General features: G+C 37.8%; 1 protein-coding gene across 5 annotated transcripts in view; it reads right to left on the bottom strand.

The window, feature by feature from the left end:
• TRPM7 (transient receptor potential cation channel subfamily M member 7) overlaps positions 1-16,841 on the bottom strand; it is a 131,067-nt gene that overhangs the window by 53,342 nt on the left and 60,884 nt on the right. For all 5 annotated transcript variants that reach the window (XR_004030434.1, XM_003266919.4, XM_030814101.1 and 2 more), the window contains exons 12-17: positions 14,328-14,462; positions 9,875-9,928; positions 3,400-3,540; positions 2,984-3,118; positions 1,837-2,117; positions 384-612 (exon numbers count right to left, since the gene is read on the bottom strand). Coding sequence is in view for 4 of the 5 variants with exons in the window: in XM_003266919.4 (XP_003266967.1) it covers positions 384-612; positions 1,837-2,117; positions 2,984-3,118; positions 3,400-3,540; positions 9,875-9,928; positions 14,328-14,462 (975 nt within the window). In the remaining variant the exon portion in view is untranslated. The remainder of the gene's footprint in view (positions 1-383; positions 613-1,836; positions 2,118-2,983; positions 3,119-3,399; positions 3,541-9,874; positions 9,929-14,327; positions 14,463-16,841) is intronic.

Raw genomic sequence — 16,841 nt, 5'->3', positions numbered from 1 at the left:
TTTAAGTAACTTAAAAGTAACAGATTATTAAATTAGTAGATAGGTCTTGAATTTCAGAATTTGAGAATAATCCTTTCATAAAGTAGTAACTTTTTTCAAGGCTGCTCAGGGCCATAATCTCCGATATTTCCCATTTGTTCCCCTTCTAGCTCAAAGAGAGGCCATAATCATTATAGACACCTAAAAAGAATTCAAAAGTAAAGAAGAGGAAAAAAGAAGCCCATTATACCACTTGGGATGAAATGCCAATCATCCTTCTTGCTCCCTCTTTACCCCCCACCATTACACTCACACATCAAGGCATTTTACTACACATTTACACTAATTCTTCTGTTCTTTTTATCTAATCACATGCTTTATATCAAATTATTTCTAAAGTATACCTTGTACCAGGAATTTTTCCTCATATTCAGCCTTCCCATCCACATATCAGATAACAACATTTGTGTACACGTGTGGGCTACAAAAGGTCTAAGTCTTGAAGAAACTGCTAACTTAAGGCAGGTTGAATTACTCCAGTTCTTCAGTTCATAAGTGAGCAATTTCATAGCCATGGTTTCATCTTGTCTGAAGGACTGTTCTAATAATTCAACGGCCAACTGACCAAAATCACTATAAAAAGATAAAAGCCAAAATATACTCAGATTAACAAACTGCAATTTTAAACCACTATTCTTATATACATTAATACTTTCTACTTTTTAATATACTCACACACACTTATAGAATTATGAGGCATTAAAACCATAATTCTGTTTTCTGACATCTACATCTATGTGGAAATCACAAAATATTAAAATATGTCGCATTATGTACAAGATTGAAAAGGTGAATCCAGAGCACTTTCTCCTGGTCCTAGAAATCAAACTACAATCTCAAAGGGAATCAAAACTCACAATGCTACAATGCTCTGTTCAAAAAAGTTTATGTAGTATTTCAAACACAGAAAACAGTTGGTACCTGGGAGAGAGCAAGAACAATGCGACTAGGGACTAACCTAATTATGAAAAACATCTGAATCTTGAAGTCCCACTAAGTAACCATAGGATCCCTGTTAAGAGTTATTTTCAGTAACAATTGTCACTGCCCTCTAAAGACCCCACTTGGGGAGCCGGAGGTCTTAGTATATATTAGAAAACTTCTACAAACTACTTTTCCAGTTTAATATTCCAACACTGCCCCTCTAAGTAAATTGTAAACTTTTATGAACTATGTCGTTATTCTATGTATGTAGTTCTAGCTTCTGAAGTGCCCTCCCAGTTGAATTCAGTTTATTTTCTTATAACACAGTTCCAACCTCACTTCTGCCTTTTCCTTACCAATTCAAATGGAACTTTCTAATCCAATTGCTATTATTTGCAAAAATTAAAATGAATTCTGGCATTTCTTCTTTGTTTCGAGACAGGGTCTACTGCTGTCACCCGGGCTGGAGTGCAATGGCATGATCACAGCTCACTGCAGCCTCAACCTCCCAGGCTCAAGTGACCCTCCCACCTCAGCCTCCTGAGTAGCTGGGACCACAGACAAGTGCCACCACACCCAGCTAATTTTTAAATTTCATGTAGAGACGGGGTCTGCCTGTGTTCCCCAGGCTGCATTTCTTCTTTCTTGCTGAGATATTTAATTCTTGAGTTGCAAATATAATAACCTCTTTTTCACAGAGGCAGAAAGTTTCTTTTAATTAAAAAAAAATACTTATATAATTTTCTGTCAATTGTACCAATAAGATTATACATATAAATACATCACCATTAAGTATGTGGCACTGTAACAGCCACTCAAACAATACCTACTTTGAATTTTTAAAATGTTTTCAAATAATAAAATATCACTTACTTGGAATACTGTTTCAGTTCTTCTGAAGTATCATCTACCAAGTCACTCTGCTTTGCTTCATATGCCATTGAACGATAGATCTTACAGGCAACTAATGCTTTAGCCATTGATTCTTCACCATGTTGCCATAAAAAACGGGCCATGACCTGCCTCTTCATAAGGCAAGCCCAAATTAAAAGTTCATTAAGTGGATAAGGAAAGCGCTTGGTTTCTGGATCATCAATGTCTACAATTTCATCTTTGGTTCTTTTCTTCTTTCCTTCTTCCATAACTGTATCAATCTTCCAGGGAAAATAAAGTTATAAAGCTCATTATAATAAGGCCATATGAAATTTATGTCAGTGAAAATTTTAGTAAAATATCTTTACATTATTCAGCTCCATAAAACTGCAAATAGCATAAATTTTATAAACCTGATTTTTATTATAGCTCATAATTCATTTTATGAAAATGCTATTTCAACAAAAATGTCTTTGCAATAAACATTTTCCAAAATTTAAGGGCCTAAATATTTCAACTAATATTCTAATAGGACATAATTTTAATAAAGGGTTAGGTAACATTTTTGTCATACATGTTCTTAATCAAGTAAAACTGGAATGAAAGGAGTCAGGTAAACATTTATTAAAATATTTTAATTTGGTTATTATCATACCAAAATATGAAAATGTATGCTGGGCGCAGTGGCTCACGCCTGTAATCCCAGCACTTTGGGAGGCTGAGGCGGATGGATCACGAGGTCAAGAGATCGAGACCATCCTGGCCAACATGGTGAAACCACGTCTCTACTAAAAATACAAAAAATTAGCCAGTGTGGTGGCAGGTGCCTGTAGTCTCAGCTACTCGGGAGGCTGAGGCAGGAGAATCACTCGAACCCGGGAGGCGGAGGTTGCAGTGAGCCAAAATTGCACCACTGCACTCCAGCCTGGTGACAGAGCAAGACTCCCATCTCAAAAAAAAAAAAAGTAACAGAATCATTAACTTATAATTAATATCTCTGTGTATGAGAAAATGACAATTCTAAGACATATCCAAAAATGAAAGGTAATTCTTACTAAATCAATTAGGTTTTTTTGTTCAATAATACTAAGTAATTTAGAAAGAAGAAAATAAAAACCCAGAAAGAATAATATTTAAATAAATTTACCTTTGGTCGGTAGGGCTGTGCTGTCTTAATGAAATGGTTATGCCTCATTTTTTCCTTTTTATCTGCCCTATTGCCAAAAGATTCATGACTCTTTCGCAACTGAGGAGTGCTGCTGGAGGTATTTCGGCCAGACCTCTGAAAATGAGATCTTATTAGCTTTTATAGATTTAAACATGCTGACACGTTATAAAAATTCAAGAATCAATTTATATATGTGTGCAAATGTGTTTGTGTATACACACAAAATATGACTGATTTAGGATTTTGATGACATAATATTTCTAATTACTCTTAGTTGAAAATCTTCAATTTTATGACAGTGTTACTTTCTCCATTCTAATGTTAATTCTTAACAATTAAAGTGCATGTGTTAATGTTAAAGCATATATACACATTTCCCCCCAAATTTTACATACCCGATTATTTCCACCAAGACTATTATATATTAATCGAAAACGTTTCCTAGTATAGGTGCATCTGTAGGTTCCTCCCATGAGATATTCAATAACAAGTCCTATATCAATTAGAGTGATCTTATATCCTGGAGGAAGATTTCCCTAGAAACAAAACATTTGTTTTAAATAGATCAGATACTATTTCTCAATATTGCCATGCCCTGCCTAGGAACAGGCCTACTCTCCAAAATGGCAAATGTTTACTTCTTTTTTTTTTTTTTTTTTTTTTTTTTTTTTTGAGACAGAGTCTCGCTCTGTCGCCCAGGCTGGAGCGCAATGGCGCAATCTTGGCTCACTGCAAGCCTGCAAGCTCCGCCTCCCGGGTTCACGCCATTCTCCTGCCTCAGCCTCTCCGAGTAGCTGGGACTACAGGCGCCCGCCACCATGCCCGGCTTTTTTGTATTTTTAGTAGAGACGGGTTTCACCGTGGTCTAGATCTCCTGACCTCGTGATCCGCCCGCCTCGGCCTCCCAAAGTGCTGGGATTACAAACGTGAGCCACCGCGCCCGGCATGTTTACTTCTTATAAGAAGCAAGGGCCAGGTGCAGTGGCTCAGGCCTGTAATCCCAACATTTTGGGAGGCCAAGGCGGGTGGATCACCTGAGGTCGAGTTCGAGATCAGCCTGACTAACATGATGAAACCCCGTCTCTACTAAAAATACAAAAAAAATTAGCCAGGCAAGCTAGCACATGCCTGTAGTCCCAGCTACTCAGGAGGCTGAGGCAAGAGAATCGCTTGAACCCGGGAGGCGGAAGTTGCAGTGAGCCAAGATCGTGCCACTACACTCCAGCCTGGGAGACAGAGCGAGACTTGGTCTCAAAAAAAAAAAAAAAAAAAAAAAAAGCAGCAGCAAGGGTTGCCAGCAGCTAAGCTATCTTTACAGAAGGAAATGCTTGTTTCGGCCGGGCGCGGTGGCTCACGCTTGTAATCCCAGCACTTTGGGAGGCCGAGGCGGGCGGATCACAAGGTCACGAGATCGAGACCACGGTGAAACCCCGTCTCTACTAAAAAATACAAAAAATTAGCCGGGCGTGGTGGCGGGCGCCTGTAGTCCCAGCTACTCGGAGAGGCTGAGGCAGGAGAATGGCGTGAACCCGGGAGGCGGAGCTTGCAGTGAGCCGAGATTGCGCCACTGCACTCCAGCCTGGGTGAAAGAGCAAGACTCTGTCTCAAAAAAAAAAAAAAAAAAAAAAAAAAAAAAAGGAAATGCTTGTTTCTCTATAACCTCTGTAAAAATATGGGATTCTGAAGTTCTGAGGTCTCAAAGGTGTACCCTGAGACAGGAGTATGGCCTAAAGCAGGAAGATAACAATTTCATCTATCTATTGCCCCAATACTTCACACATAAGAGACAAAGCAGGCTGGGTGCTGTGGCTCAGGCCTGTAATCCCAGCACTTTGGGAGGCCAAGGCAGGCAGATCACCTGAGGTCGGGAGTTCGAGACCAGCCTGGCCAACATGGAGAAACCCTGTCTCTAATAAAAAAATATAAAATTAGCCGGGCGTGGTGCCCAGCTACTTGGGAGGCTGAGTTAGGAAAATGACTTGAACCCGGGAGGCAGAGGTCGCAGTGAGCCGAGATCGTGCCATCGCATTCCAGCCTGAGCAACAAGAGCGAGACTTTGTCTCAAAAAAAAAAAAAAAAAGAGACAATGGAAACGCTAATCAGCCAAATATTCCATTTTCATTGTGATACATATAAAAAAATGCATTTTTCTGCAAAAATAATGCTGTATTATGTTTCCAGACTGGCCCAGGAATACGTGTAAGTATTTTTATAACCAAAATTATACTGGTGATATTATAGGTTTTTATAGTGTTGTCTAGGAATTAACTACCACTTGCAACATTGTTTAAAGATAAGACTTCATTTTCCCACGGCAATTTACAAATGCACTTTTGGAACATACACCATTTGTAAGTTTGGAAAGATTGCCTGTTATAAAATTTAAAAACTGGGTAATTTTATTAAATAATCTTAAAGGGATTTAATCATCAGATAATTTGTATTTATTAACTAATTCTGCCCTCCTACCATCACCATTTTTTTATTTCCCTGATTATGTCATGAACTTGTTTTTTTTTTTTTTAAATGTCTGTATTTTTACTATCTTGGTTTCACTAGGCATGGTGGCTCACCTGAGGTCAGGAGTTTGAGACTATCCTAGCCAACATGGTGAATCCCCATCTCTACTAAAAATACAAAAATTAGCTGGGTGTGGTGGAGGGCACCTGTAATCCCAGCTACTCAGGAGGCTGAGGCAGAAGAATCGCTTGAACCCAGGATGCGGAGGTTGCAGTGAGCCAAGATCACACCATTGCACTCTAGCATGGGCAACAAAGGTGAAACTCCGTCTCAAAAAAAAAAAAAAACCAAAAAATCTTGGTTTCATCTGTGAAATTTCTAATTTCTAGATAACTATATCCTTTAAATCTCTAATTTGAAAATAAATCAAAACACATATTTCCATCTTGAATACAAGATTTTTGGTTTTAACTCAAGCAATCTCAAAATATGCAGAATGATTGAGAATGTCACCTATGATATTCTTCAACATTATTTATTAAAAACCACAAATGCCATTATATAAACCCACTTGAGTAAGAAATATTTAAATTAGGTAAAATAACGTGAATTATCTAACAAATGTCATGACGATCAAGTTCTCAAACTATACTAAGTCATAAAACTCAAGTTACCAATCTGAATAAAAATATTCAATTACTGCCTTTATTTCAAGATTTATCACTTATAGAAATAAAAAAATAGGGCTATTATAGCTACCAATGTAACAACAATGTATACAAATTCTCACATTTATTTCCAAAATTTTACTACCATAATTCTTTCTTAGAAACATGGTCTTAAGGTCTCCCCCATTACTTAAGATTTCTAGAGGAAGGAGAGGGAATTTTAATTATTTAAAAAGACCAAATCAAATTGATGTGAAATGACCAGAATAGGCAAATCATTAGATTAATAGTTACCATAGGTCGGGGACAAAAGTGGGGAGTAGAGAAGGAGAAGAAATTAGGAGTGACTGCTAAAGGGTACAGGGTAACTTTTCGAAGTATTATAAATGCTCTAAAGTTAGAATGTGGCAATGGTTGCACAACTCTGTGAATATAGTAAAGTCAAAAAATGTATGCTGCTTTTTTTTTTGAGACAAAGGGTCTTGCTCTGTTGTCCAGGCTGGAGTGCAATGGCACAATCTCAGCTTGCTGCAACCTCCGCTTCCCAGGTCCAAGCAATTCTTCTGCCTCAGCTTCCTGTGTAGCTGTGACTACAGGCACACGCCACCACATCTGGCTAATTTTTGTATTTTTAGTAGAGACAGGGTTTCACTATTTTGGCTAGGCTGTTCTTGAGCTACTGACCTCAAGCCACTGTGTCTGGCCAATATACACTTTAAATGAATGAATTTTGTAATCTGTGAAATATATTTCAGTAAAGCTATAAAAAAAAGCACATGCAGGCTGGGTGTAATGGCTCACGCCTGTAATCCCAGCAATTTGGGAGGCTGAAGTGGGTGGATCACCTGAGGTCAGGGGTTTGAGGCCAGCCTGGCCAACATGATGAAACCTCATCTCTACCAAAAAAAAAAAAAAAAAAAACACAAATAAATAAATAAATAAATAAATTAGCCAGGCGTGGTGGCATGCGCCTGTAGTCCCAGCTACTCGGGAGGCTATAGGAGAATTGCTTGAACCTGAGAGGCAGTGGGTGCAGTTAGCCAAAATCGCGCCATTGCACTACAACCTGGGCAACAGACCAAGACTCCATTTCAAAAAAAACAAATCAGCCAGGCGTGGTGGCAGGCACCTGCAATCCCAGCTACTCGGGAGGCTGAGGCAGGAGAATCACTTGAACCCGGGAGGCGGAGGTTGCAGTGAGCCAAGATCGTGTCACCACACTCCAGCCTGGGCAAGAAAGGGCAAAACTTCATTTCAAAAAAAAAATGTTTAAGTATAAAATGTCTCACTTCTTCCTATGGGACAGTAGTTTAGTATTAAATCAGTTACAAAATAAAGAAAATGAAAACAGAAAATGACATTTTTTAAAAACATCCTCAAGGCTGTTAAAATGACATTTCTAATGTCATTCGTTTTTCTTAAGAAGGGTCTTGATGTGTACCCAGACTGGAGTACAGTGGCTCGAAGACAGCTCACTGCAGCCTCAACTCCTGGGCTCAAGTGATCCTCCCTCAGTGCCCCCCACACCCCCACCAATCATTTGGACTACAGGCACGTGACAACACGCCGGGCTAATTTTTAAATTTTTTTGTAGAGATAAGGTCTCGCTTTGTTTGCCCAGGCTGGTCTCAAACCCCTTCTCTCTGGCGATCCACTCACCTCGGACTACTAAAGTGCTGGTATTATGGGTATGAGCCACCAGCCCTGGACTTCTACGTTTTTAATAATGCACTCATACTTAGGAGCAAGTAAAAGCTGAAATAAAGAATTCTAAACAAAATTTAAGTTTAGAAACTTAGAAAGTATTTTAAGCAAATAAATATAAATACTATTTTATCAAGGAAAACAAAACTGTATTGAATACCAATAATATAAATGGGTACAAAAGTGGTGATAAACGTTTAAAACTTTTAGTTCACAAACAATCCTGATAGAACAGGAATAAGAGTGCATCAATTTAGTGGCCACAGAATAGCCTGAGATCATGACAGTGTTATGCGTTCATCATTACCAATACTAGATTTGTTTTACTTTTAAAAATGTTAAAATGCTCACGCCTGTAATCCCAGCACTTTGGGAGGCCAAGGAGGGTGGATCACGAGGTCAGGAGATCGAGACCATCCTGGCTAACATGGTGAAACCCCGTCTCTACTAAAAATACAAAAAATTAGCTGGGCGTGGTGGCGGGCTCCTGTAGTCCCAGCTACTCGGGAGGCTGAGGCAAGAGAATGGCGTGAACCCGGGAGGTGGAGCTTGCAGTGAGCTGAGATCGTGCCACTGCGCTCCAGCCTGGGCGACAGCAAGATTCCGTCTCAAAAAATAAATAAATAAATGTTAAAATGATTTATATATATTTAGGGGGTACAAGTATAGATTTCTTACATGCATATGTTATGTAGTGGTGAAGACTAGGCTTTTAGTGTACCTATTACCTGAATAGTGAATAGTGTACCCAGAGATAGTTGTTCAACCCTCACCACCCCCACCCAACCTCCCACCTTTTGTAAAGTCTCCAATGTCTATCATTTTACTCTATGTCCACAGGTACCCATTGTTTAGCTCCAACTTGTAAGTGAAAACGTGGTATTTGACTAAGTTATTTCACTTAGGATAATGGACCTCCAGTTCCATTCACACTGCCGCAAAGGACATGATTTCATTCTTTTGTATGGCTAAGTAGAAATACTAGATTTTTTTTTTAAAGGGGAAAGAGCTTTCCAGCATTTTTACTGGCAAAGTCTGCCATTAAGATCATGACCCAGTCCTCAATTTCCTTATTCAACATCTTTTACATTGGGGCAATTTTCTCTTTTTTCTTTTTGAGACGGAGTCTCGCTCTGTCACCCAGGCTGGAGTGCAGTGGCGCAATCTCTGCTCACTGCAAGCTCCGCCTCCCGGGTTCATGCGATTCTCCTGCCTCAGCCTCCTGAGTAGCTGGGACTACAGGCGCCCGCCACTGCGCCCAGCTAATTTTTTGTATTTTTAGTAGAGACGGGGTTTCACCATGGTCTCGATCTCCTGACCTCGTGATCTGCCCGCCTCGGCCTCCCAAAGTGCTGGGATTACAGACGTGATACATTGGGACAATTTTCTAAAGAATAAATTTCTGCTGAAGATAGAGGAAAAAAGATACATTCTATCAACAGTCTTTCTTTTATGAACCAATGAGCTTTATACATCATATTCTATCTTGGATGACCAGAAGCTCAATAGTTTTTTTTTTTTTTTTTGAGACAGAGTCTCACTCTAAAAGTCACCCAGGCTGGAATGCAGTGGTAAGATCATGGATCATGGCAGCCTCTACCTCCTAGCCTCAAGCAATCCTTCCCACCTCAGCCTCCTGAGTAGCTGGTACTACAGGTGTGCACCACCATGCCCAGGTAATTTTTTTAACTTTTCATAGAGATGGGATTTCAGCATGCTGCCCAGGCTGGTCTTGAACTCCTGGGCTCAAGCAATCCGCCAGCCTCAACCTGCCGAAATGCTGGGATTACAGGTTTGAGCCACCCACGCCCAGCCTTGGTCTTAATTTCACAAACTCTCTTTTTTTCTTGTTTTCTGATACATTATGCTCTTTATTCCTCTCTTACCACAAATTCAGCCCATACTTTATCTTGTTCTGTAAATTATAATTTTATTGGTATTTCTAAAATGTATTTAAATGCTTTTTTTTTTAAAAAAAGATGAAATATAAATGATTTTTTAAAATAACATTTTTCAAAAGCAAAAAATAATCTCTTACTTGTTTGACGTCTCGAACAAGATGAAACAGCATTGGATTAGTTGGACCTTGTTTCTTTAGGGAGAAAAAGTTACACCAAACTATTATTTTTCTTCTAAAATAATTTAAACCTTACAGGATTTTTATGAACCTTCTTATACAAATTACATTGTTTTGGAATTATTTCCTTAAGTTCTATTCATAAAGTAGAACAACAAAGAATTTTCACATTTACTGCCAAAACACAAATAATCTTAGAGTATCATTAAAATGATACATAAATTTTTGTTTCATAAAAGTCAACACTGCAACTTTATAATTGTATCTTAAATTTACATTTCTTTCATTGATAACGGCGCTGTACAATACCTTTCTTCTTGTTAAAATGTCTGTTCCTCTGTTTCTGTCACTAATAAAGTCATATTGAGACTTTAAATATTTTGGGTAACAAGCCTTTAACACAAGCTTGTTCAACCTGTAGCCCACGGGCTGCATGCAGCCCAAGATGGCTTTGAATGTGGCCCAACACAAATTTGTAAACTTTCTTAAAACATTGAGTTTTTTTCCAATTTTTATTTATTTATTTATTTTTTTTTAGCTCATCAGCTATCGTTAGTGTTAGTGCATTTTATGTGTGGCCCAAGACAATTTTTCTTCCAATGTGGCCCAGGAAAGCCAAAAGATTGGACATCCCTGATTTAACATTTATATATGCCATAATTTTGCCATTATCTTACTTCTCTTTATATATACTGTTAGAGTGGGCCACCATGCCCAGCCACCTACCATTATTTCTTTGGAGAAAAAGTTATTTTCTTTGATATTCTTGGCTTTCAAATTCTATATAATATTTGAGATGACTACAATTGATATTGCATATGAATTATATTTTACTTTACTTTGCTCTGTCTTCTTTTTACAATATTTATTTAGGGCTGGGTGCGGTGGCTCAAGCCTGTAATCCCAGCACTTTGGGAGGCCGAGGCAGGCAGATCACCTGAGGTCGAGAGTTCGAGACCAGCCTGACCAACACGGAGAAACCCCGTCTCTACTAAAAAAACACAAAATTAGCCCGGTGTGGTGGTGCATGCCTTTAATTCCAGGTACTCGGGAGGCTGAGGCAGAAGAATCGCTTGAACCTGGGAGGCAGAGGTTGCGGTGAGCCGAGATCGTGTCATTGCACTCCAGCCTGGGCAACAAGAGCGAAACTCCATCCCAAAAAAAAAAAAAAAAATTTAAAAAATTCCATCCTGGCTAACACGGTGAAACCCCGTCTCTACTAAAAATACAAAAAACTAGCCGGGCATGGTGGCGGGCGCCTGTAGTCCCAGCTACTCAGGAGGCTGAAGCAGGAGAATTGGCGTGAACCCCTGGGAGCGGAGCCTGCAGTGAGCCAAGATCGCGCCACTGCACTCCAGCCTGGGCGACAGCGAGACTCCGTCTCAAAAGAAAAAAAAACTTTTTTTAAACTCAAAAAAAAAAAAAAAAAAAAAAAACAGTATTTATTTAGTCGATCCACTCAGGGGCTAAGTTCTCTCTGCCAATTCTCCCCCACAGGTTAACTTTTTAAAATAAAAGTTTCTTCTAAGTTAATAAGAAGTATCTCATATTTTGGGGGTATTGGGGAATTTCATTGCATTTTTCTCTAACAGTATATAATCACATGGAAAGGCACTTAAAATTTTTTAAATTCTATTTTATCCTACTCTATTAAATGTTTATCCATTAAAAATAAATTGTTAATAAATAATAAATGTACTTTAACATAGTAATTCTCAAAGTGTGACCTGGGGACACCTGAGGCCTCCATGATTCCTTCAGGAGTTCCATAAGATCAAGACTTTTTTCCTAATCATATTAAAATTGTATTTGTATTATTTCATTCTTATTCTCTCAGTGTTTGGTGGAGTTTTCCAGAGGCTTTCTGATGTGTGATATTGTGAGATTAAATTCAGAAGCAAATATGAGAATCCAGCTGCTTTTATAAGGCTAGACTTTGAAGACATTTGCAAAAATGTTTTCCTCTCCTCACCAATTTTTCTGTTTTCTTTAAAAATAAAAATATAGCAGGCTGGGTGCAGTGGCTCATGCCTGTAATCCCAGCACTTTGGGAGGTTGAGGTGGGTGGATCACCTTAGGTCAGGAGTTCAAGACCAACCTGGCCAACATGGTGAAACCTCATCACTACTAAAAATACAAAAATTAGCCGGGCGTGATGGTGGGCATCTATAATCCCAGCTATTCGGGAGGCTGAGGCAGGAGAATCGCTTGAACCTGGGACATGGAGGTTGCAGTGAGCCGAGATTGTGCCACTGCTCTCCAGCCTGGATGACAAGAGCAAAACTCCGTCTCAAAAAAATAAAAAATAAATAAAAACGTATCAGGCAGAAGGGTGCTAATTTAAGAAAAAAGAAATAAGAACAAATATTTATGTTAAGATGGGATAAGTTTAGAAATTTTAAGTAAATATAATTTAAGTAAATATAATTGCTTGTTAATAAAAACAAGTATTTTTTAAAACTCTCATTTTTACATTCTAAAATACCAACATACATAAACAAAACCTCTTTAGAAAAGCTCTTTGAAGTTCTCAATAATTTTAATGTAAAGGAACCCTGAAATCAAAAAGTTTGAGAACCACTGCTTTATCATGTTGCAAGCCCTTAAATGTTTTAAAACTTTTTCAATAATTGATGCTGAAAGTAACTACAGTATTATCTTAACACCTTTGAGTTATACAATTTAAAAAATTACTTGCCTTGCTAATGGGGTCAATTTTTATTTTTATTATTTTACACTGCTTTATAGTTCAGGTATAAACCTTACTACAGCATAATGAATAATCCTTTTAATTTTTACATCTGTCAAGGACAGTAAAATGCCAATAAAGTTCAATGCAAATGTGCTGTGCACTACTAAAAGAAAATAATGGAAGTTGGGCCCAGTGGATCACGCCTGTAATCCCAGAACTTTGGGAGGCTGAGGCAGGCGGATCATTTGAAGTCGGGGGTTCAAGACCGGCCTGGCCAACATGGCGAAACCCCATCTCCACTAAAAATACAAAAACTAGCTGGGCATGATGGTATGCACCTGTAATCCCAGCTACTCAGGAGGCTGAGGCAGGAAAATCGCTTGAACCCGGGAGGCAGAGGTTGCAGTGAGCCCAGATCGTGCCACTGCACTCCATCTTGGGCAACAGAGTGAGATTCTGTCTCAAAAAAAGAAAAAAAAGGGAGAAAATGAGATATAACACCTAAAGAAATTTACAATCCAAAGGGAAAGACATAATAATTGTACTTAACTATGCCACCAAGCTTCATGGAACCAGTGGCATGGAATTTAAGCTAAGTTCTAATCAATGAATAAAATTTCAATAAATGGATTATTAGTTGGAAGCAAAACAGACCAGCACTGTAAAATAGCAAATGCTTTTTTAAAAAAAGTTTGCACTTTTGCACTTTTGGCCGGGTGCAGTGGCTCACGCCTGTAATCCCGGTGCTTTGGGAGGCTGAGGCGGGCAGATCACGAGGTCAAGAGATCAAGACCATCCTGGCCAACATGGTGAAACCCCAACTCTACTAAAAACACAAAAATTAGCTGGGTGTGGTGGCACATGCCTGTAGTTCAGCTACCTGGGAGGCTGAGGCAGGAGAATCACTTGAACCAGGGAGGCGGAGGTTGCAGTGAGCCAAGATGGCACCACTGCACTCCAGCCTGGTGACAGAGCAAGACTCCGTCTAAAAAAAAAAAAAAAAAAAAAAGTTTGTATTTTTAGTAAATAGCAGGTAGACATTTGCCACCTTATTGCTGCCCCCCCTCCCGCCCAGCATTTGGGGGGCAATAAAAAGGCCAAGTGAGAAAAGTAGCTGGGGCAATATATGAAGATCTTTGAAAATCAAGTTAAGGATTTGGGTAGTAAACTCATAATCATAACACAGAAAACCACTAAGAAGGGTAGTATATCTTCAATGCTAATACAATAAAAATTTGGAATAAAATGTGAAAGTCTTTGTGACAAGAATAGTAAGTTTTCAGGAGTCCTTTACAAAAAAAATGAAAACAGTATGTAAGCTAAAAGGGCTATACCATGAGGTCAAACAATGAACGTAAAAAAAGAAAAAAAAAGAGGAAACAGCAATGCATAATTCCTCCATTAGACAACGGAGTCAAAAGAAACATAATCACCCTATAATCAAGAAGTTGATCCTATAGTTTCGGTAAGGGGAGGGAAAGGGAGGAGACACAGGAAAGAGAAGTAGGCTTAATAGCCCTATGTGGGTATGGTGACAGGGAATGGGTTCTAAAAACAAGGAAAGGGTTTCAGACTGTAATACAACCAATCCATACTAAAACTGGCTATAATTTTTTCACATAACCAAGGAAGACATTAAGGGTTGGAATGGCTATATTCAGGTAAAGTAACATTTCCCAAAAGATAAAATGTAGTCAATAAAGAATTTTAATGTAGACTTACAGTGTTGTAAAGTTCTTCCAGTCTCGGAATGGTAAGGAATTTATGCATGCTTACTCCATTTTCAATAAGAAGTTTTACAAATGCAACTCTATCCATTACAAGAGCATCAAGCATAGCTTGTTCCAAGGATCCAACCTAGGAGTATCAAATTTAATAAATACATATTTCACATATTCCAATTATACAAACACTTTTAAATGTTAAGTCCTTAGGATTTACATTTAATTTGTTCCCAACAGTTTTAGAACAAAATTAGAAAGATGCAACACAGTAAAAAGCTACTAAGACTTAAGGTGTTTGGGGAATAGATTAAAAGACCTCTCTAGAACAACATTTCTTAAAGAATATTCCACAAACACTACTTCTGTAGAATAAGTGTTACATGGGGGAAAAAACAGAATCCATCATCAATTAAATCTTGGGAAAGAATATCTTAAAGCAATGTTCTCAGTGTTTAGGGAAGGTTTTGTGGGAAGGATTATTTCAATAATTGAGTGCTGTTACTAACATTTAATGAGTAGGGTCAAGGGACATCAGAAATCATGCAATATGCTGGAGAATTCTACTCAGAAAGAAACTATCCTGCATCCCACACAACTTTTTATTATCCTGTTAGATGTTCTTGAGTGAAAAACCAGTAATTCTGCCTTACAAATGAACACAAAGTATTTCATCATAGTTTTTGTTCTACAATGAATTTTCCAAAAATACAACCACCAGGTAAGTCAGGCAAGATTGTACTTAGTTTTCTTCAGAACTTTAAAAGAAATAATTCATCATTAGGGAAAAGAAATCACTTGACAGCAATACAACTTATGTCCTTTGTGCTTAATATAACACATCTGTATCATTCAGCATTTGTAGCTGTCCTTTATATATTAAAGCCTATTTTATAAACTTCAACAGACTTGAAATCAAATATTGGTAAGTTAGTAGAGACATGAAATATAGGTATTTCACTGAGTTTTAATAAAGGTTGTTTTAATATAGTCTGTATATTTAATATTTTGTATATTTCTGTGTATTTTAAATATTTTAGTACCACATTATTAAAAACATCTTTGTGGCAAAAATCAATACAAAACCACTGGCTTTTTTACCCATTATTTTTCAATCTTATTCTATCTTCAGAGGTTTAACACACAACTACACAACTTCTCTAGAGCAACTTGTATTACCATTTCTTTCTCCAATCTATCTTCAATTTACATCACCTAGCAAGGATATAGTCTTCATGCTATTTTAAGTATACTTTCTGTTTTTGAGACGGGGTCTCATTCTGTCACCCAGTGGCACAATCATAGCTCACTGCAGACTCAAACTCAGGGGTTCAAGCGATGTTCCCACCTCAGCCTCCCACGTAGCTAAGAACTACAGGTGTGCACGCCTGTACCTGCTTTTTTTTCTTTTTCTTTTTAAAATAGGGACAGGTCTCAAACTCCTGGCCTCAAGTGATCTTCCTACCTCAGCCTCCCACAGTACTGGAATTAGAGGCATGAGCCACCACACCCAGGCCTATTTTAAGTATATACTGATGAAATGTATGCCTTTTACATGATGGAATTTAAAGATGAAAGGTATGTTTTCTGTGACATTTTTCAATACTCACTTCTGTCACAACAAGGAAAATATTTTCACATGCTTAAAAATAAGGCCGGATTTCCAAGAAAATAATACTTATTAGTTTTCTCTACATTAGGCTGTAGTTTATCATGGCATGTTACTATTTTACTTCAGATTATTTCCTTTTCTCTTATCACATACAAATAATCCTGATGTTATTACTGACTCTAACAGTAATATTCTAACATTATTCTAGTGCCCACTTGGTCTTTCTTTGTCCTACACTTGCAAAGAGTGTTTATCTGTTCCCCAGGATATTTAAGTTACCAACAACATACTTGTATTAGTACGTATAACTGCAGCATTTACACTGATTCCTATTATAACTGCAGGCATCTGACTTATTATGTGTTTTATATTGCCACTCTTGAACATTTATATACTGAAATATTTTTTATTATAAATCATTTTTTCTTATTACAATTAGGGCATTATACATATATTCTTAATTTATGTAATTACTTATGAAATTTCACTTTAGTAGAATAAAAGGGGATACAACAAAATATTGTTTTTAAAACAAGAACATTCTATCTGTGTTTATAACCACTGCCCTAGAACAAAAACTTAATTTTCATATCTGAGGGGAAAAAAGAGACCATTTAAAAAAAAATGTGTCTGCTTTGTAAGGAGCATTTCCTCAATCACTCAATGCATACTGAACTCCTGGCAAGCAAGAAGAAAGAAGAAAAACAACTGTCCTGCAAATTTTAAGTTTAGCAAGAAGCACAAAATCAAATAGGTAACATTATGCAGAAGAAATCCATCAGACAAACCACATATACACAGAAGACAAATGCTTCATCCAAGCCTTTACATCTGAGGAGAACAAAATCCAGTTAAATTATTCAAGGGAAAAATAAGGTTGGTTATAGTCATCACCACAGATGA

This window comes from Nomascus leucogenys, chromosome 6 (assembly GCF_006542625.1).
Source record: "Nomascus leucogenys isolate Asia chromosome 6, Asia_NLE_v1, whole genome shotgun sequence".
Classification (NCBI taxonomy): Eukaryota; Metazoa; Chordata; class Mammalia; order Primates; family Hylobatidae; genus Nomascus; species Nomascus leucogenys.
Note: the sequence above shows the minus strand (reverse complement) of the source record. Positions and strands in the feature narration are given on the sequence as shown.